This window comes from Cantharellus anzutake (genome assembly GCF_015039405.1).
Source record: "Cantharellus anzutake strain C23 chromosome Unknown EI90scaffold_127, whole genome shotgun sequence".
NCBI classification, from domain to species: domain Eukaryota; kingdom Fungi; phylum Basidiomycota; class Agaricomycetes; order Cantharellales; family Hydnaceae; genus Cantharellus; species Cantharellus anzutake.
The window spans coordinates 173,252-193,731 of NW_024067077.1; the positions used below are offsets into that span (position 1 = coordinate 173,252).

The 20,480-nt window shown below is 49.2% G+C and overlaps 7 protein-coding genes across 7 annotated transcripts; 2 read left to right on the plus strand and 5 right to left on the minus strand.

Moving 5' to 3' along the window:
* Positions 1-1,589: 1,589 nt before the first annotated feature.
* Positions 1,590-3,082, plus strand: EI90DRAFT_3087393 (uncharacterized protein). Its single transcript, XM_039062229.1, is given in 11 exon segments — positions 1,590-1,709; positions 1,780-1,783; positions 1,799-1,885; positions 1,980-1,995; positions 2,026-2,089; positions 2,167-2,280; positions 2,302-2,393; positions 2,423-2,515; positions 2,595-2,676; positions 2,727-3,012; positions 3,023-3,082. The coding sequence occupies 8 exon segments, from the start codon at positions 1,860-1,862 to the stop codon at positions 2,978-2,980; spliced, it is 741 nt and encodes a 246-aa protein (XP_038908974.1). The 5' UTR covers positions 1,590-1,709; positions 1,780-1,783; positions 1,799-1,859; the 3' UTR covers positions 2,981-3,012; positions 3,023-3,082.
* EI90DRAFT_3293806 (uncharacterized protein) lies at positions 2,929-5,580 on the minus strand. The gene is made up of 3 exons (XM_039067403.1): positions 5,299-5,580; positions 3,462-5,243; positions 2,929-3,387 (listed from the first exon to the last, which is right to left on the minus strand). Exons 1-3 carry the CDS (start codon positions 5,502-5,504, stop codon positions 3,159-3,161), a joined length of 2,217 nt encoding a protein of 738 aa, XP_038908975.1. The 5' UTR covers positions 5,505-5,580; the 3' UTR covers positions 2,929-3,158.
* Positions 5,581-9,086: 3,506 nt separating this feature from the next.
* On the plus strand, positions 9,087-12,119 carry EI90DRAFT_3134908 (Fungalysin metallopeptidase-domain-containing protein; the record flags this gene model as incomplete). Its single annotated transcript, XM_039064698.1, has 10 exons — positions 9,087-9,557; positions 9,611-10,651; positions 10,703-10,834; positions 10,901-10,914; positions 10,968-11,227; positions 11,283-11,389; positions 11,446-11,756; positions 11,815-11,914; positions 11,972-12,028; positions 12,084-12,119. The coding sequence occupies 10 exons, from the start codon at positions 9,087-9,089 to the stop codon at positions 12,117-12,119; spliced, it is 2,529 nt and encodes an 842-aa protein (XP_038908976.1).
* A 3,569-nt stretch (positions 12,120-15,688) lies between these two features.
* On the minus strand, positions 15,689-16,146 carry EI90DRAFT_3087430 (uncharacterized protein; the record flags this gene model as incomplete). The annotated part of the gene is made up of 1 exon (XM_039062230.1): positions 15,689-16,146. A coding segment is annotated over exon 1 (280 nt), but the record flags the coding sequence as incomplete, so codon positions are not given.
* On the minus strand, positions 16,084-17,061 carry EI90DRAFT_3087439 (uncharacterized protein; the record flags this gene model as incomplete). Its single annotated transcript, XM_039062231.1, has 5 exons — positions 16,084-16,375; positions 16,427-16,639; positions 16,777-16,880; positions 16,934-16,949; positions 17,009-17,061. Coding segments are annotated over 2 exons (363 nt in total), but the record flags the coding sequence as incomplete, so codon positions are not given.
* On the minus strand, positions 16,205-17,624 carry EI90DRAFT_3087442 (uncharacterized protein). The gene is made up of 9 exons (XM_039062232.1): positions 17,463-17,624; positions 17,246-17,406; positions 17,154-17,192; positions 17,009-17,092; positions 16,934-16,949; positions 16,777-16,880; positions 16,427-16,726; positions 16,313-16,375; positions 16,205-16,250 (listed from the first exon to the last, which is right to left on the minus strand). Exons 1-7 carry the CDS (start codon positions 17,480-17,482, stop codon positions 16,683-16,685), a joined length of 468 nt encoding a protein of 155 aa, XP_038908979.1. The 5' UTR covers positions 17,483-17,624; the 3' UTR covers positions 16,205-16,250; positions 16,313-16,375; positions 16,427-16,682.
* Positions 17,625-19,282: 1,658 nt separating this feature from the next.
* Positions 19,283-20,346, minus strand: EI90DRAFT_299800 (uncharacterized protein). The gene is made up of 3 exons (XM_039056250.1): positions 20,256-20,346; positions 19,720-20,198; positions 19,283-19,656 (listed from the first exon to the last, which is right to left on the minus strand). Exons 2-3 carry the CDS (start codon positions 19,950-19,952, stop codon positions 19,401-19,403), a joined length of 489 nt encoding a protein of 162 aa, XP_038908980.1. The 5' UTR covers positions 19,953-20,198; positions 20,256-20,346; the 3' UTR covers positions 19,283-19,400.
* Between the last annotated feature and the right edge of the window lie 134 nt (positions 20,347-20,480).

Sequence of the window (20,480 nt, forward strand, 5' to 3'; positions counted from 1 at the left end):
ATGCATACAACAGAGACTTAATTCAGGGGCAGAATGGATGTTTCTCAAATGGTTTTTCACCGTTGTCAACGTGGAATACAGCACTACAGACACAAAGGATGTCACAATCAGAGGGGCAGAGAAATATGCGGCTAGGACGAGGGCAGTGTGGCAGTCGCTGAGGAAGGAAGTCACCCATCTGACTATAGGATTTTTATCATGCAAAGTGTTGAGCAGATGTGGGTGCGAGACAAAATCAAAGAAACCTGTTATGTCAAAAGTGAGTGAAGTAGCCATAAGTTTGTGGTTGAGTGCTGCCTCCATATCGTGGATGGCTGAGAGGGTGTTGTCTTCTGCAGATCGATGTATAGGTCTGTAGGAGCGGGGGTGAGTGTAGTCTGCCTTATTAGGTTTATGCAGTCGTGGAATGGAGCAGGGTGGTAGCTAACTTCAATGGCTGCTTGGACAATAGGCGTGATTTCCTTGTCCGCGACACTCCAGGCTATTTTGTAAGCGCGTGCCCTATTGAAGGCAGCATCATTCAATGTCCCTGCACCCAGCGAACTCTGTGGGACAACCTTTCGTGACGGAGTACCACGTGATGTCGGTATGTTTATGATCGAGGTTGACAGCCGGAGGGTTGGGGGACAAGGGAGAAGGTGGCTGCGGAAGGTTTGACTTGTTCACCCCTGTTGTCATCTTGCATTTCTGGGCTCGGAGACATTGGTGAAGAACTCCTTTCTGCAAACGCAATCGGATGCGTCGTTGTATGTTGATTGAAGGTGGGTGCGACTGTCGTCTGTTGCCAGCAGGGGGATCGGGGTCAGGGCTGCCCCGATTGGGGGTTTGTGTTCATTTCCTGGTGTCTGTCTGGAGCTACGGTTCATAGCCGTTGGTTATCGCGAGGCTGAAGGGCAGTTAACGAGTCTGAGAGGGTGTAGAGCGTGGTTTTTCAAAACGCGTTCGATTGTGATGGTGGCGGCTGTCAATGGGAGTTGAAAGGGCACGTGAATCGGAAGGGGCCCTTGACAGCAGGTTGCGCAACTACTTACAAACCAAACGCGGGAACTTAGCTTGATTTTGGAATACAAATGATGGACCCTGGGTTAACCAGGTAATTTGCAATAATAGAGGACCTCTTACACGGGCATTCAGTTCACGCTTTCAAGACCCGCTACAGAGTAGCGGGAACAATACAAGAGAAAGTGCTGAGTCATACCGGCTACATGTACAATACAAAAAAACTAAATGGAATGGCCAGCTCTATTGGTTGTCTGATGCATATTCCCTTATGAGGCACTTCCATTTTTGAACACTATTCAACTTTCCCTTACTCGGCATTTCCATATCTGACCTCTATTCAAGAGGGTCAGTCGGGTCCCAGCCTCTACGGATCCTGCCTAGCACAAGCCGACAGTGCTTTGAGAGCCCCAGCAGCACTGGCACTGGCAGCAGCCCCTCCGAACTTTTATCGATCAGCAAAGTGGTACGCCTTTTGGTTGGCCACCATCCCCACCGATGGAGTGACTTCATTAGGTTCGACTATCTTCTCCTTTCTTTCTTTACCCTATTCCTTATTTTTGAAAATTATCATCGCAGATACACCATGTACTCTTCCCCAACCGGCTCCCGTTCTGGATGGAGTATGGTACCCAGGAGCATCGAAGCCCCGAAACCTTCTGCTTCGTGGCGTCCGTTCGGAACTGCCCCGTGAAACTTCTTGACGCCTCGTATATCGATTCTTTTTTCTGTCCCCCCCCGGAATGTGTTACCATCGCGGAAAACTCAGCACTTACTCGAATCCCCCCCTTCCGGATTAGTAGTTACGAGCTTCGTATCGAATCGTGGGTCACCGTGAACGCTTCGTCGCGCCTCACAGTATGGCATTCGATCCTACGATGACAAAGTATGTTGCTTGTTCGTCACAAAAAGTCATTCACTCCGTGGGTCCATTTGGGGGGCGGGAAGGGGACTCTCTAATGCCTAATCTAATTTTTAAGGTTATACTGCGGCTGCGTCGACTTTATCGAAATATTTGACCTTTAGCAACCTGGGGATGGCGTTCGTCTCGCTACCACCCCATCAAAGAAGAGTCGTGACGGCTTGAAAGGTATGGATCAAAGAGTTCTATGCAAGCAAAAAAAAACAACACGGTTGTTAACGCAACGTTTATCCATCCATATAAAGGCATCATCTCAGCTATATCCTTCTGTTCCGATTACAGTGGTCTCTACGCTGCTGCAACTTACTCCACAACACCCAACGCTATTGCCTTATTCGATCCAGAAGTAGGCGAAAGCGGTACGCTCACTCATTTCCTAGGGGACGTACGACAAGGTGGCGTCACCCAACTCCTTTTCCACCCTACTCAGCCGCACATCTTGTTCGCGTCTAGGAGAAGTCCCGTCGTTCAAGTGGAAATCCGTTATGCGTTGCTGCGGAGTTGGATCGGTGGACGAGTGAAGGGAAGCTGACGAATCAGAGGTTGAAGTCCGATGTGGATTTGGGGGGAAAGTGGCTTGCAGCTGGCGATGAGGTATTGTGTTGTCTTTTCTTTTTCTTTTTTTCTATAGATCGTGCATAGTGATTTTCTTGCTAACTTGTTTCCTCGTTAGGCTGGTTGGCTCTCCATATTTGACGTATCCAATGGATTAAGTTTCAATACTGAACCTGTTTTGAAGTTCAGGGCTCACAATGGTGAGTAGAACGGAACGTTTGCGCAGATTGATTTTTGACACATGCTGCAGATGCTATTGGATCCGTGTCATTCCATCCTATTCAATCCTTGGCGTTAACGGTATCAGGCTCGCGACATTTCGACGTTACATCTCCAGCGTTACCCCCTTCCAGGCCAGCTAGTACTACAGATATGACATCCGACTCTGGGAGTGACTCTGGCCTCGATGAGGAACTTGAGAACAATGGAATTATAGTTCATGATCCTACTATCAAGCTCTGGAACTTCTCTCCTCAGTCAACCATACCGCAGTCTCCAAGGTAATGCAGGAATATTATCACTATACGTACGTTTGGATAAAATCAAGTGAATGTAAAAAAAAGGGCACCATAATTATCCAAAAAATGCAATATAAGATTTTCATCATGAATCAAACGAAGGCCAAAGAGCAGTGCAGAGGAATGGGGTATCAAGCTGGTGAGATTTTATTCTAGTCACGGGCTCAAGGAGATCGGGTCTCCAGAAGGACAGCATCCAACCATCGAAAAAGAGCACGTTCCAACATGTCTTCCCAACCTTCTTCCCGTCTCGCTGGGACTCTGGGATCGAAGAAAATGGGGGGTGATAGTATGGGATCAATGAATGTGCGAGGCAACTTTAGACGTTTGGCTGAGCCATCCTCAGCAAGTGGCGAGTCGGTAAATGGTATCATGTACCTGAGACCCACGGCACTGTTTCGTTTCATTACAATGCCCAAAAGATCAGAATAGGAGGTAGCAAACCAAGAGAACGAGGTTGGACTCACGCAGCCCAAAAACGGAGATTTTCCGTTCTTCTAAACGTCCATGTTGTTTTGCCCTTAGTCTGCATGCCAGATCCAAGGCTCATGGGGTCCTTCTCTTCCTCCACATCGGAATCCTCCGTCAGCTCCAACAAGTCATGCACCGTCTCAAGCTGAATGAACCCCCAGGGCCTCTTACTCTTTCTGACTGCACCATTGTAAGCTGTACAAATGATCTGACCATCAGAAAGAACATCAAGGAGCTTGGATCGGAACTTCCTATGAGCGGAAGACGGGGAAGCAGGGGGAGAGGAAGGTGGGGTGGGTGGAAAGGGGAGGAATGAAAGAAGGTCTGGTGGAAGGTAGGATATGAGGAAACTTAAAAGACGACTCAAAGGCTCGTGATGGAATTTTGACCGCTTTGCCCAGTCAGGCAGCTCATTGTCCGGTATTTCCTCTTCCTCTTCCTCTTCCTCCTCTATAGCCGCATCATCCGTGTCTTCAGTCTCTTTGACGGAGGCAAGGTCGTTCATGGCATGGAGCAGACGATGACTAACTAGTCTCTTCTCGTCGGTTTTTCGTGGAGAACCTCCCACCCCACCGAAGCTGGGCCGTCCAGTTCTCTTGTTCAACTTGCTTCCACTTGCAATTTCTATCTTGGCACGGACCCAGCCTCGTTGGCCTGGCACTCCGCTTGCGCCTCCGAACAGTATCTCGTCTACGACGTCCAGGTATTGGTTTACGATTTCCTTCTCCTTTCCTAAACTGGCCAGATCAACGTCGTTCCGGTATAACCATCCACCTCCTAGCACAAGCCTCTCATCCCATGGGTCCCGCTTGGAATCCTCATCGACGTCATCCTCCCATTCATCATCGCTCGGATCAGCCCATACGTGCACTGCTTTATTTCTACCTTGAACGATTAAAGGCACGACATCGGGGCGACTGGGTGACTTGGTGGCCCTCCGTCCACCACGTGGAGAAGACCACGATGTGGACGAGGAAACTGCCGTCCCTCCTCCAAGTTCGCTCACGTCGTCGTCAGCTGAATGCGTGGATGGGCTCGCGGTCCGTTCGGTAAGGAATGGCGTCGGACTTTGTGATATCCTTCGATTTCCAACACCCGAACCGGTCATCTCGAACGGGTCATCTGACATTGGCAAACGACATCGCTCTTCGATATCCCGAAGGGCACCCAGGACGTCCAAAGCAGATTTCCTGATAAGGGTGAGAGTTGATGGAGGTAAGGGGACTGTGAGGACCTGAGGGGGTGGGGCTTGAGTCGTGATATGGTGAAGTGATTTGGTTGATTTCTTGGGTGAAACTACGCGTAATGATGCGTATTTCACTTTCTGGTGTGGCTGGTTCCGGAAAGCGTCTACAACGTGTGGTCTGAATTTAAGTGATGGATCGTCTTCAGGTAATGCTAGCATGTAATTTCGAACTGATCGAATGGCACGCGTGGTGACCTTCAGGAGGTCGAGGATATTGAGGTGGTTTGACGGCGCAGAGGGACTAAACGGGTCGAGGAATTTCATTGTTTGTAAGCCTAGTGCAGATGACCCTGTGGGGGACAACGACCAGCAGGTCTGGACATCTTCAAGATCCTGAATGGCCGTTGCTTTCAACGCGTCCACGTCGATAAAGGGTGTCGGATCCACGGATGGAGGGGCATGTGATACAGTGCTCTTAGGGAGTTCCGGAGAAGGTGGTAAATCGAAAATGAGAGTTGGGACAGAAGGTTGATCTTGCGGGATCGCCAAAGGGCCCAGTGCCGGCACGAAGGGCCCTTTCCCGCTCAGAGGTCTGTTCAAAGCGCGTTCAATACGCGTCAAAGCTTACACCGACAGTTATTGCTCACTTCTTGGAAGCAGAAAGACCTGTTTTGGTGAAATAGTGCTGCAGGTGCTCTATGCTTCCTAATGCAAGGACGCTGTCCCGTTTTGCTGCGCTTTTCGAGAACGGTTTCTCGACCTTGTTTGTCGAATTAATATTTGGGTATACTGCTGTCTGTCGCCTTTGCTTTTTCCGCTCTACATTGCTTGGGGATGACTGAGCGCTGTCCATCAAGGGCCAACGATGTGGCAGTGGATGCGGGTTTGGCCGGGGCCATGAGCTCAGCCATTCAAGCTCTCCGAACGCTTTGCGTCAACTATCAATGTGATGGCCTACTGCCTCGCATATGTTTCATGTAAAAGGTCTACGTAGCAGCTAGCCGTGACATGTGTCTAAACTCACATACCACGCCGGGTTCCATCGATTGGCTTCGCTTCGTACACGACACGCTCCACAGTTGGTTTGTCTCCTTCCTAGCGGTTTTACCCTTGGTTATGATGACTAGCATGCGACCTAGATTCGGATCATGGACGTGATGGAGGCATGGGACTGGCTCCCACACATAGAGGCGGACTGAGACTCCGAGAATCCGAGGGACGCGCAAGGTGAGAGCTATGGCACACCGTATTGTTTGCTCACATGGCGCTTCCGAGTGCGCTCATGCGGTCAATGTCAATCTTCCATCGTGAGACGGGACACTGCTCCAGAATTGGTCTTTGAAAGCATTCCGTGAGGAATCGTCACCCTCATCGGTGCAAACCTGTTTGAGGAGTTGGATAACTTATTGCGCGATAGCCGATTTTATGAATTGCGCTCGCACACTAATTGGGTTCGAAGTGTCACTCACTCTTCCTGGAATTCGATCAGAGTGCCACCATCTTTGGAGCTTCCTGTTCCCAATTTCATGCAATGTCGTTAATGCGAAGTATCGTAGGTAGACTCAGCTTCTTGCCTTTCTCGGTGTCATGCCTGTTGCTTTCTGTGCGGCCTCGTCTCGATCACAGGAGATGGTTATTAGTTTTTCTATTTAGAGATCTTCGCTCGGCCTCGACCTCCGCGAGCTTAACTAGCTTCTTTTCTTCACCGAGGCTCGTAAAATCGCCATGACCAAATAGGAGACCTTCTTCGGCCCCCAATTGTATTGCATTATCGGTCAAGAAAAACTCTGTCGCATGTCTCTGGGCCTTGATTCCGTGAAGTATGCTTTCAGGACCGAACTTAGCGCAGCGAGCTCAAGCATCTGGATGAGCACTTCCTATGACCTGAAGGGACTGGCCACAAGATCAAGAAACATTGATACGATGACGGCCTAGGTTAAACGCGTCCGAAGCGGTACTCTCCTTCTGGCCACTTCCTTAGCAGGCGAACAGACAACCCGCAACCCGTCGCTGGATTTTGCGCAAGCTCGCTGTCATTCTACAGGACCTGATCATATTTCTGGATACTTTATTCTTTGATCACAATCCTTACCTGTTTCGCATGAGCAAGCATTCTGCATGCTTTCGGTTTTCCATATTTGTGCAGCAGGAATATCACACATCAGTGGGATCACCTCACTCCCGGAACTAGTTGTCAAATCCACAATGAATGACTACTGGTCTGAGAGGTGGCAAGGCTAGTGAGGCCTGCGATACCTCTCGATTGTTGCTGATTTATTGTTGCGGTCAAAAGCTGTAGTGTAAACCTACTGATTAACCTGAAATGATGCCACGGTATGCTATAGCTGCTGGGTGTTGTACTCCTTTCTTGCGGCCAAGGACGTTATGCATGGTACCGCCCTTTGCACAAGGCTAACTTGGCCATCTGGTATCATCCCTGGTTCTGTGAACACTTCGCTGAACGGGTCAATGGGATAGCTCATTGATCAGCCCTTTCTAACACTATGCCTACTTCCGAGCTTCCTCTTACCATGACTGGTAATTCTACGCACTATGTGACGCCCGGACGAACCCGAAGAATGGGTAACATCTCTGGGGCGGCACGGTCCGGCCTACGTAATCCACTGGACACGCTGGCCATTTGGTGGGTCTGGCATGCTTTAACGATACCCAACTCGTTATTCACCCCCCCCCCCCCTTTCGAGCAGCATTTCAACCATGGGCATCCTCGGGTGGTTCTACCTGCTTGTCAGGCATCCTGACGATGTTCGGACATTGGTGCAATATAAGTTGTGGTATGAGCCTCCTCTCCCTGCTGCACCTTGGGCGCCTGGAATACTCCAACCCATCCACATTCTGGAATTCAGGAGCCACATATGAGCAACCCGATACACGGGTAATGTCCATGAAACTATTAGCCGTCCTCAAACACACTGCTTTCTTCACACCTATACTCTTCGAAGGAACGCACGAGGATGTTGCGTTGTTATGGTGACTCTTGCCACCCCTCTCCCTACTGCACCTTGGGCGCCTGGAACACTCCAATCCATCGGGGCCCTTCACATGACTTGCAGTCAGCCCTAGATGCGTTACCCAGGATGGTCTGGGATCCATGGAGCAGCATATGACCCGATCCATGGGTGATCGCGGCTCTAGTCTCATGGCTCGTCGTGAAGCTATTGGCAGTTCAACAAATCGTTATCATGATCAATACTCCAGCGGAATTCATGCTGGGCAAATGAAGGCCAGGCTGCCTCCGCCTTGATATGACCGCTCCTGATTATGTAGTGGTGAACTCTTTCGCCAACCTGAGGAAGGGACGAGGCTCATTTGTAACACATACTATGTACTGCCGATATGCTAGCAGCAACGAATGATCTACTCTTGCACTTTTTTCGCTTGTACCCATGCCTATATTGCCAAGGCATGTGGTTTGTTCATCCCCAAATCCATTTGCAATGTTTCCCCAGTTATCATATCAAGGTAACTGACAACTGATCGCGTTCGGTTTCCCCGGCGCCAAGGGACGTATAAACCTCAATTCCATGCGATTTCGACTCAAACCACAAAATGGGTCGATTCTGGGCTTGACATAGTCTTGGAATTATATATCCATGATTGGGTCTTGTCAGACGTTCTCTTGTCATTGCGTTTGCGCTGATAGTTCTGGTAAGCTTACATTAGAGCACAGCGCAAGCAACTGACGTGGGTGTAGATGAAGCAAGATCCAATGCACTCACTTACCACTGACGCTACTACCTTTTGGGGCGCCTGCGCAAGTCTTATTTTACCTCTGTACCTAGCCTCATCGCGAGTGCGTAGGGTCCTTTCGCCTCTTTCACCACTCCTTTCGGCTTGGTACCTTTTCTTTATAGGCAAAAGTTGGCGAAGAAAAGCAGAGATGGAGCATGTGCTCCTAGTGCGGGTAGCGAGAGCCTGAGCGCGAGCGCGTGAAACTTGTGAGAGGGCTATCCTCCCCCTATGTTTCGATCTATGGTAGCAGATGAATATGTGCTCAGAGTCCGGTCCAATATCACGCGGTAAAATTGATTGCTGTTCACAATTCCAATTTCTAAATTTAGCTAATAGACTGCCAAAAGTGGTACCTCTCCATCTCCTGCTTCAGATTTCTTATCCATCTTCCCCGTCTCAACCATGATCAAATTCACCCGGACATAAGCCTGAAAACCCGTCACCCGGGCATAGGGGTTGTGTTACGCATTGTGACGCTCCAAACTCGGTCGTTATCGTGCCAGTACAGTAGCAATTGGGCATCTAGATAGGTGCGTGAAGCTACATGCGCGGACCGTAGATGGAGGCGTGCCTCTTGGTAGACGCGGTGTTCGATGGCACAAGACATCGATTTTGTGGGTTTCCTTCTTTGGCAGCCGGCTTAGCCAGAGACGATACCGTTGAATTGGATAAATGAGACAAAATGAATTCTTCCAAAACACGCCCACGTGATGAGTATGGCGTACTTTATCAATGCGAATCGCACTTGCGTGTTCCCCGTCTCCTTCCGGTGTTTAGGGGCATGAAGTCTCTCGTACTGGCCCTTGCAGCCACAGCTCTAGCCCATCAGCCATCAAGTCGTAAATCCTTGGGCTTTGGGCCAAAGAATCCCCTCGTTAAGTTTGTCACGAATCCCGCCCGCGTCCCAAGCTTCGTCCCCTTGACGACCCCGAGGGATGTAGCGGTTAATTTCCTCACCTCTATCCAGGCTGCCCGTCCTGGCAGTCCCAATGTCGAGGGCTTGGACTATGTTATTCGAGATGATTCGTACACGGATGAACGAACAGGGGTTTCCCATATCTATGTTCGCCAACTGTGGAACGGTGTTGAAGTGGCTGATGGAAATATAAATCTCAATATTATGGATGGCGAGGTCATTTCGTACAGCGACTCGGTATGTTTGCTTTTTGAGGATCGAGATCAATATTGAACCGTTCTTGTGACCAGTTTTTCCGCGGGAAAACTTCTGAGGACTTCTACAACCGGGAGCCTGCTGAGGATTTTCACGGCGTCTTCTGTGCTCATAACTCGGGATCCGTTGAAGAGCCGAACTGGAACGAACAGCTCGTTATTGGTCACGACACCTTGTCTTCCAAGTCGGGACATGTCAACTGCAACACGATTTCCACTATCGACAAGGCTCGTTTGATGTCGCTCGCCAAGTCGGACTTGTCGCAGGAGGGCTCCAATGAGCCACAGAAGGCGTTGTTACACTTCATGATTGCCGCTCATCCATCTCCTGAATATGCTGAGTCATTGCTAAACAATTTCGATGAGCTTGTGAAGAAGATGGACCTTGTTTTCACGTCCCACCTCGTGGGTGCCAGCCACTACCCTACTGTGGAAGTTAGGAATGTCCCTGGTGCCGTGAATCCCGTCAAAGCCAAGCTCGTATATGTCCAGTCTCCCAATTTAGAGGATACTCAGCTCACCCTGACATGGAAATTCGAAATCGAAATGCAAGATAATTGGTATGAGGCCTACATAGATGTCTCTCACCCTTCGCATATCCACACCGTCGTTGACTGGACATCCGATGCGCCGATTCCCGAGCCTAAACCGTCCCTCGTGCCAAAATACACTGTCTGGCGATGGGGCATCAACGACCCATCTGAAGGTGTTCCTTCGGTTGAATCTGGCTACGATAGACTGGCTAGTCCTCTCGGTTGGCACACCTTGCCTCTCGCAAATGACCCATCTGAATCTGCGCTCGGGCATGATCCCGGTCAACTGCGTAACACTACCACAACTTGGGGCAACAACGTGAGACTTCCACTAGTGAATGCTCCTCAATCTGAGCCATTTGTTTCGCAGGTTTTCGCTCACGAGAATTGGGAGGGTGCCAATAACTGGATTGAGAACTATCGGCCTGATGCCCAAGATCTCAACTTTGACTACAAGTACGGTACAAAGAAGAATGAACCCGCCTCAGACCCAAAGGATTACGTTAACCTCACTGTCACGCAACTCTTCTATACGGCGAATAAGGTATGTCAAACTAACGATCTTTTGGTCAACCACTCAATCCGTGAAACTCAGGTTCACGATTTATTCTACCGTTACGGATTCGACGAAGTCAGTGGGAATTTCCAGCAATATAACTTTGGAAAGGGGGGAAAGGAGGGTGACGGAGTCATCGCCAATGCTCAAGATGGCAGTGGTTACAATAATGTACGAGAATTTGCTGAGTCACAGTGTAGATTCGTCGAAACTGATCCCTTGTCTCTCTCTCCTTAGGCTAATTTCGCAACGTCGGTATCTTCTTGGATCCCTAATTGATGTTGTCTCATCAGAGTTTCTATAGTCCTCCAGATGGGCAACACGGGCGCTGCCGCATGTACATTTGGAACACAGCGGTCGTAGGCATAGTTTTCTTTTTGTCGCCCGAAAATAGCGTGACTGAGAAAGTGTTGATCTCTCAGCCCTACCGCGATGGTGATTTAGAGTCTGGCATTGTTATTCACGAGCTTGCGCACGGTTTATCCACCCGTCTCACTGGCGGTCCTGCTAACAGCGGCTGTCTTGGATGGGGTGAAAGCGGTGGCATGGGTGAAGGATGGGGTGGTGAGTGGTTTGCATTCAGCAATGCTTCCGGTGACCTTCAACTTTCTTATGCCAGACTTCATCGCCACTACTGTCCGCAGTACTAGCGCTTACAAGGATTATCCTATGGGTGCTTGGGCTGCAAATCAGGAGCGGGGCATTCGGAACTATCCTTATTCAACTGTAAGTGAAAAAATGATCATGTGTGCGTGTTTATTTATGCTGATGATTTTTTTTAGGATATGAGCATCAATCCCTCCACCTACAAGACGTTGGACAAGCCTGGTTACTGGGGCGTTCATGCCATCGGCGAGGTTTGGGCAGAGATCCTCTGGGTTATCGAGCAAGAATTCATTAAGAAGCACGGATTTTCGGACACACTCTTCCCACCCCAGCCTGATGAGAATGGCGACATCCCAGAGGGAGATTTCTATCACAAGCAGGAGTACAGGGCCGACGGCACCAAGAAGCCTTTGGTACCCAAGCACGGTAACTCTTTGTTCTTGCAGCTCGTGATCAATGCTATGAAGTTGCAGCCTTGCCGTCCTTCGTGCGTTTGCTCTTCGTTATCGCCCTCGATGAGGCTCATGCTGTTTGGTTAACACTAGATTCTTCGACACTCGTGATTCTATCCTCCAGGCTGACCGAATCCTTACCGGAGGCAAGAACCAGTGTGAGCTTTGGATTGGATTCAGTCAGCGTGGATTGGTATGTTACTATCGTTGCGCGATAACATATCCGTATACTGAGTCTGGTCTACCATAGGGTCCTGATGCAACCATTATTGGCTCCACTCCTTGGGGTGGAGGTGTCCGCACTGATGTGAGTTCGCGAAAATTTAGCTCATTAATGATCGCTCAACATCCTTCCTTTCAAGGATTTCGACGTTCCCCCTGGTGTTTGCAACAAGTAGAGGCGTACTTTCGAAAGATTCAATCGGCGATGGATACAAGATGTCGAATTATACATACATTACAGTACTACCATGGGTCGTCTATAGCTTTTTTTAGACTATTGGTACTACCATTCTATATGGCACTTCAACGTCTTACAAATTTCTGTGTGGATCCTCATTATACGTGTACAATTAGGTCAGCTATGGATCTGGGTTGGATTGGTTTCATGTTGTCAGCATGCGCCACAGTGTGTCAATATTGCTGTCATTGCATGCTGTTTTGCGTCCGCAGAACTCGGTTAAACGAACTTGGATCGTTGCGCGCGCACTGCTACGGATCGATCTAGCTCGCTGCAAGTCCAAACCAGTATTTGCTTGTGTAAACAGTACTAGTCAAAGCCAGACGAACTTCCGTGTCTTGATTGGTTTCGAACGCAGCAATGATAATAGGCATAACCGGATTTCTTTCACTGATGAAATTTCATTGCCGGTTGTAAGTATAACCGAAATCAATGCCATCAAGCTTTGCTAGGACTTTCCCCTTTCGGTTCCGTCTGAGGTGATACCTTTCTACTCTTTTCAGGTGCTGATCGATATGCACCATGCACACTCATTCACTTTGATGCTCATGTACGTATTAACCATACTGAATTCTGCCTCCTGTGTTTTGCGTCTCGGTGCTCGAATCATTTTCCCTTTCCTTGCGACGTCCAAAGCTCTTCGAGCACGATCCAACACTTTCGGTCAAATGTCAAACATCGCCGTCGGGCCCGTTTAGTCATCCATCGGGTAGAACGACGTTAGTGGCGTAATGCATGCTTTGCCGCTAGCTCATTGCGTCCTCGAGTTCTATCTTTCTGCGGCTTTCGACATGCTTTTCCTAAGTAATTATATTGAAGAATCAAGTATGTTGATACTGCAATGTATGCTAAGCAGCCCAAAAAGTGTGAGAGCAGTCAGCCAACCTTCACTGGTTATTACCGTATGCTGCTAAGGGGGAACTCAAATGACCTCGTATAAACGACTCTACACATACTATATTTCGAAGCTGAGGCTCTTCGACAATTATGCCCCTATGTGGCGTAGGACTATCGAGAGCATATTCGGTTCCTTGTATCGGAAGACTAGAGCGCTAGGGCGTGACCCAACGGTACCCAAGACCCACACGATGCCTAGCTAATTGTTCCTTGTGAAGGCCAGAGTGTGATTCTCCTTGATCGTCTGACGAATACCCAAACGCCTTATTATCCCCCTGAACTTGGGTCAATGCTGGTGATGCAGAGTGAGCAGCAACACTAGGTGATGGCCCATAGGCATGGGCGTTTGTGGTCAGCGTGTATTCAAGAGTCATCCTTACGGCGGAGGTCAATCTCGTCCGCGTCTCGAGAAAACGCCCTTCTTCAGGTAAGGAAGCACTTGAAGTTATCTCACGAGGCAATAAATTAAGTATTGATGGCGCATTGGGCTCAAGTCCATATCGAGTGGCCGTGCTGGATGACGCCTCTGCTGCGTGGGAATAGCCCAAAGAAGTTGTTTAATGTCTCAGTACTTCATTGATTGGTGTGGTAGCTTCATATGATTCCTGTGCGTCGAATTGCAATCAATCCGCCTCGTGTCAACCGCTGGCTTGCCGATATGTTACCAATTGACGGTGACTAAATAACCTGGTGGATCAGTAGAAGAATCCACGGGTGTGCAGTATGGGGCAGTTCGGGTCCTGGGTTTCATCGATCAGGTAAGTTCTATACCTGATCTTTAGGTGTTGCTCAGCAGTGAACGCATTTCACAACAGGAATCAAGCGGATGGGAACTAAATATTGGTTTCATGCGTGAGACTACCAGAAAATGGGAGTGAATAAACAAATGTATGCCGCGAAAATGGCGCAGTGGGAAGTTTATGGGGACCATATTTGATGGATAATGCCCCTTCCACGGTATAAATATGCAGGAAGACTGCAGCGTGCTATACCCCCTTGACGGACTTGGAACTGTACTGAGTGGCTCATTAGTCTGTTCAACCCCGTGCCGATTGTGGGGATGTGTGATCCTGGTCATCCAATTTGTACCACATGCAATGGGTGGGTAGGGTGAGTAAACCCCGCAGAGCGGATCGGTGGTTGAGAATATAATGGTCCACAGCAGTGCGATTCTAAATGTCCACACGTCCGACACTGTTGATCATCGTATTTGAACGCGTGTGACTCACTGGAGCGCCGTCATCGCCATCGAGAGACATATTGTAGGGGAAGGGAACACTCGGGATCCACAGATGAACATGGTGAGCGAAGTGTTGCCTTGGAAGTGTATGCAAAGCAGCCCAAAACGTGTGAGCAGTGGGGCTAACTCAATGAGTATCAACGACTCTACATATATGTTTCGAAGCATTATCCCGTGGCGTAGGACTATCGAGAGGATATTCGATTCCTTGTATCGAATGACTACGTGTGACCCGACCCGACCCAAACAATGTAGATGCCTAGCTAACTGTTCCTTGTGAAGGCCAGAGTGTAATTCTCCTCAATCGTCTGGTTCCGGGTGGCTTCCGTGGTTCTGCACTAAATTAGCGCTTCCATCTTTTTTTTCCGTAAAGTCTTGAATATAATGCGCAATCTTCTGTGGAAGGTGCACTCCTGGTCGATCGACAATCAGTGGTTAGCAGACAGACTGTCAGTCAAGGTATCGACAGTTAAGGCAAGTTTGTGGGATTCCAAGAGCATGCTGTTTCCGCCAGCGAGCGCGACGAATATGGGTTGAAATGTGCTCGCCAATAGGGAAACGTAAACCGCAAACGCCTTATTATTCCCCTGGACCCGCGTGATGTAGAGTGAGCAGCAACCATGGGCGTATGTGGTCGGCAGGAACCATCCTTACGGCGGAGGTCACGGAGGTTAATCTCGCCCGCGTTTCGAGAAAACACTCTTCTTCAAGCAAGGAAGGACTTGAAGCTATCTGGAGCAATGGGTACGAGGCAGACGGCGCAAGCGCATTGGGTTCAAGTCCATAGGGCTGACATCTCTGCTGCGTGGGGATAGCCTAAAGAGGAACTGGGCCACTCAGAGTCTCACTTTTCGAAACCGTTAATTGGTGTGATACCTTCACATGATTCCTGTGCATCGAATTTATATTTACTTCCAACGATCGGGATGAGGCGCTGATCGCAATCAATTCGCCCCGTGTCAACTCTGGCTTGCTGTGATTGTGCGGTGACTAAATCCCTTGATGAGGCGGACTGTTGGTGAATTTTCCCCGTCGCGCGGGCCGTACTTGCAAGGACGCCAGCGACTCTTAAATAACCTGGTGGATCAATAGGAGAATCCGCGGGTGCGCGGTGCGTGGTAGTTTCGGGTCCTGGGTTTCACACCTGCTCTTAGGGATGCTCAGCAGTTGAACAAGGCGTTTCGCAACAGGAATTAAGCGGATGAGAACTGAATATTAGTTTCATGCGTGAGAGTACGAGAAAATGGGAGTGGATAAACAAATGTATGCCGCGAAAACGGCGCAGTGGGAAGTTTATGGGGACCATATTTGATGGATGATCCCCCTTCCACGGTATAAATATGCAAGAAGATTGCAGCGCGCTATACCCCCTTGACGAACTTGGAGTGGCTCATTGGTCCGCTGCTCTACTCCGTGCCAACTGGGGCTCGAGGAGCCGGTTCGAGCCATCACCGGCTGCGCATGCACTGGTGTTCCTGCCTGCTCTTTGTTATTGGTTGGTTCGGAAGTCTGGCGGCGAGATGAACGGAGTGATGAGACGATGTGGGAGTGCGGGGTTTTTGTGACACTACGCTTACCGAACCGATTTTCAAGTGGAGATCCTAATACAAGAATCCCCCCATTCTGGACGTCCGAGTCAGTCGTCGGCCCTCCAGTGGAAGTCATCAAGTAGAAAACGTACGCTGGACCCGCCATGACCGGGAGAATCATTATGGGGAGCATCCACATCTCCACTTTGTGGAGATATAGGACTAAGGGCTATGCCCTCGTCGGAACTTCCCCGTGGTGTAATGCGGAGGACCAATATCAGAAATGATAAATAGTGTACCTGCACAGACAACATCAGATTTCTGCATGTATTAATGTCGAACATAAAGGAAAACTAACCGGTCCGGACAAAACCGACATCAAATCCATGACAAGTGGATTGGGCTATGTAGTGGTAAAGGATGGAGATGAGCCGGTCCGCGAGCTCTTGTCAGATTATGTCTCACCCAAAAGAGGAGGAGAAATCCTCTTGGGAGTTGTACAGGGAGAACGAAGAGGAAAGCAAGAATCTTGAGAGTTATTTAATATAGTGTGGCGTTTGACAAGTGGCCTTTACGTACACAACGCTGCCTCCATTTGAATAATGTTTGCTTGAACATATCATCAGAAGATGGTTGTCGCAGCCCTCTGCTAAGAATTCGCCGTTGTTCTACATGCCAGAGAAGGAAGAAAGTGATGGCGAAATTCATGAGCAGGCAGACGGTGCCTGTGAACATGGCCGTCGCCATTATACGGTTTCGTCGTTGATCGTGTGAACTGACGGGGGGAACAGAAACTGTAGTATGAGGTCGTCACGATGAGTAAAGCAGCAAGAACTTACGGCCCTTGCTCCGCTAAAATTACTCCATAAATAGACAGTGCTGTTGAAGGTGTTAAGCGAAGGAAACGTGTGAGACACAATAGCGCCCACCGGACTCAGCTGCACAGAGAAAAATTGTGACCACCAAACAAAATAAGACAACTGGGTGCGTCAATCGGCGGCAGCTGAAGCATGTACAGATTGACCGTAAGGCTCTGACCGTCTACAGCATTAGACTCTAGAGTGGATGACGAAATGGAGACCTTGCCTGAAGCTTAGGAATACTGAAGGCAAACACAATCAGAGTGGGAACATAGTCAATGGCCAGAATTATACTACTGACAGTGAAATCCGCTGATTGTTGGAGCAGAGGCTAACAGAGTGCAACTTCGGAGTGTCGTTGCAGCCATTTCGTTGACCGAATTGTCTGGAACATAGGTCGAGGTAATGACCGAAGCCTCAATATTCTGGTGCAATAGCATACTGACAGGTCCAGAGATGTTTGGTTATGAGAAGCTCCCCACTAACTATGTGGGAATGAATGTATATCAATTGGTGTGATCCTGGTCATGGAACTCACCAATTTGTACCACATGCAGTAGCATGAATAAAATAGCAAAAATGAGGTAACCCCGCAGAGCGGGACGGTGGTTTGGGGATGATATGATGGTCCACAGAAGTGCCGCTGGGGTACCGGAGACACAAGTGAGGATAGCGAGCCCCACAATGCAAAGAGCGATGCTAATGTCCACACATCAGACACGGTCGATCATCGTATTTGAACGCGTGTGACTCACTGGGCCGCCGTCATCGTCATCGAGAGGAATATTGTAGGGGAAAGGGAAGTCAGTAACAAGGGATCCTCAAGACGAACACGGTGAGCAAAGTGTTGCCTCGGATGCAAATGCTATGTGCTGAAGCGACTCCCGTCAAGCATCCTTCGGCGAGCTAAGCTAGGTCGACAACCTTCGAATCTCATCACGCAATTTCTTTTCTGCCACACCAGCCGGCGCTGCTCACACGATCCTGGGCTGGCGTGTGGCGTGTGGCGTGCGGCATGCCGCTTGAATGGAATTATTTGCACGAACCCTGGGAGGGGTTGCTTCTGCCACATGGACATCCAGAAGATCAGGACTGGGCATTCCAAGTCCACGAAATAAATGGGTTGCGCGAGAACAAGCACCATTCACCTCGTCAAAACGTCTTCACTCGATTGATTTTCCCCCTACACCAGTGACGCTGCGGTACTATTTTTAAGATCAGCAGCAGAGCAGGAGCGCGCATGCGATATCTGGCCTGTAGGTCTCTCATGTACAGTCAAGGTGAGCGACATTCATGAACCCAAAGATGTGATGTTGGATGGGGGAAATTGGCAAGAGCGGCGAAAACATACAAGGTATCATCGTTTAGTATTTGGATTGATAACGTCAAGTCTCGACCCAAGATTTCGTGCATCCCAACGCCCAACGCATTTCAGCGTGTATCGTTACGCAGTGGTGTGCCCGAGGAAATCAAGGTTCGCGTTACTTGTACATTTCGCACAACGTCAGCTGAAGAGGTAAGTAGACACAATACCTACTTCGAGGCGCGACCCACAAGAAGACGCTGCTGACTCTCAGTTTGTGGACAGGATTCAAACGTTGACAGCGTTAGATAGAAATCCATCCTCGGCCGAAGGCGCGCAATGTGGCTCTGATTGATCTACCATCGATTACGGTCCAACAGTACGCTGATGACATTGGAGCTGGACTTGATACTACAATTGGCGACAGAGATCGGCACAGACGTTTAATATGCTGGATGGAAAAGGTAACGGGAATGACTCGAGAGAGGTGTAGGGCACTTGAGCAATCAGGTCAATTCGACAAATCGGCTCGATGATCCCAACGTTCCGAGCCGGAGTAGGAAGACTCAGCCTATATAGCCAGGACATCAAGGTTTCCAGAATTCCATAGCGCATACAGTATGAGCCGCTGCAATTAGTCCGGTCGGAATGCAGTGTTGCGTTTAGTCGAGGCCGGATTGCCAGCATTTAGTCCGGGGGGGTGCACCACTTCAAACAAACAGATAGGTCATTGGCAACATTTTGGATGTGAAGCGAGCTTTCTCTTATCATTCTAATTGACGGAACCTTAAAGTCCGCAGAGATAATCAGGTATGACAGAACAGTTACTACCCGCGCGGCATTCTGAATGCCAGCCCTCGGCGAACGCCGCTTTCATACACTGGTGCAGCCATCCCTTGTGCCTTGCTGGCTGCACGCATCCCTGTGGTCGTTTTTCCGGGCTGCTTTGCCTTTTTGACTACGACGATCTACTTTATCAGGCTGTTGAGTCTTGGTTGTTATTGCACAATTCTTGCAAGTAATACCCAAGAGGACTATCGCATCCGAGACCTCAACACCGTTTCCTCTCTCCTAACGGATCAATTTCCTCCAGACTCGCGTCGACATTTCTTTTTGTCTCGACACATAAGCACTGCTGATGCACCATGCACTTAAACTTGGTGGTTCTCCCAGTCTCGGACCTCGTCTTCGGGCTTATGCGTTAACCACACTGGATTCTGCCTCCTGCACCTTGCACCTTGCCGAGACTTTCACTGCCACATAGAAAAAGGTTTCATCAATTCTAGCTCCTTATTAGATTTACTTTACATGCGACGAACAGCGAAGAATGAGTTCGGGTGACGCAGTCAGGCCACCTGAGTATGCTAATACATCGGTGTAAGGGCTCAGGTTAGCCCGACGTTTCCGGACTATCATAAGGCATACGGCAAGCGTGGCAGGTTGGTCCATTTCGAGCATACTTTACGATCTGAGCCCGACACACTTGACAAAGAACATGGCCGCATGGTGCGCCAGTCGTTGGGGCCCGCTCTGTGTCCATTTCTTCGAAACATATAGGGCACTCCAACGTATAGGGTTTGCCTTCGGGTGATCGCAACACTGTCCTGACTTGAAAGAGATTCCAAGCAGTCCATGATTGGGAACCCCTATGGGCCATGGGTGATTCTTGATGACGGCCGCGCCAGGTATTCATCCACCTGGAAAGACGCCTCCAAATCACCATGGGGTCTCGATAGAGAAACAATAAGACGATCGACCATTTGTCAAGTGCTTGCCGAAATCTCAGAAGCATAAGATAACCGCAAATAAGTGCGTTGGCGACGATCAACAAAACCAGACATCCTGTAGCGTACGAAACAAGGAGTATCGAACGCATGACATTCAAAACATATGGTTTTAGTTCGTAAGTATGCCTAAAAGTCGTGGACAGAACTATTGGCATAATGTGTAAAGACGGGGGGATACAACTGACTCACAGGTTTTCTGTGCTCAAAAAGCCAAAGGGGGTTGGATTGGTAGTTGACATGGTGGTGCTGTTAATTGCAACTGGGATACGTGCCCTTCAGTCAGGTTGATACAGCGTTTGTCAAAGAGATAGAACTGGCGAATGGAAACCATACCCTATGCGAAGTGTTGTTGGTCATAGTAAGGAGGAAGGAAGAATCGCCAGCGAGAGGGCAGGTTTTATCTAGAATCAAAGCGTCGATTTCAAATCTCAAGGAACACAGGTGCAAGTTTCACGAACTTGCGAGATGAGACTCAAACCAACGATGGTCCCACCGGCTGGGCGCATTTGATCCTGCTCTGTTTATTGCTGCAGATTCCTCCACCAAGTTAAGATTTGTTTTGGCGTCCCCCGCTTCCGATTGGCTGTTTCCAAGTTGCCGTTCTCTCCTGTCCGGCCGCTGTCTTGTTCACACTCAGAACATCTATTGTATTCATATCCTCATGAAGTTATTCCCACTATTTT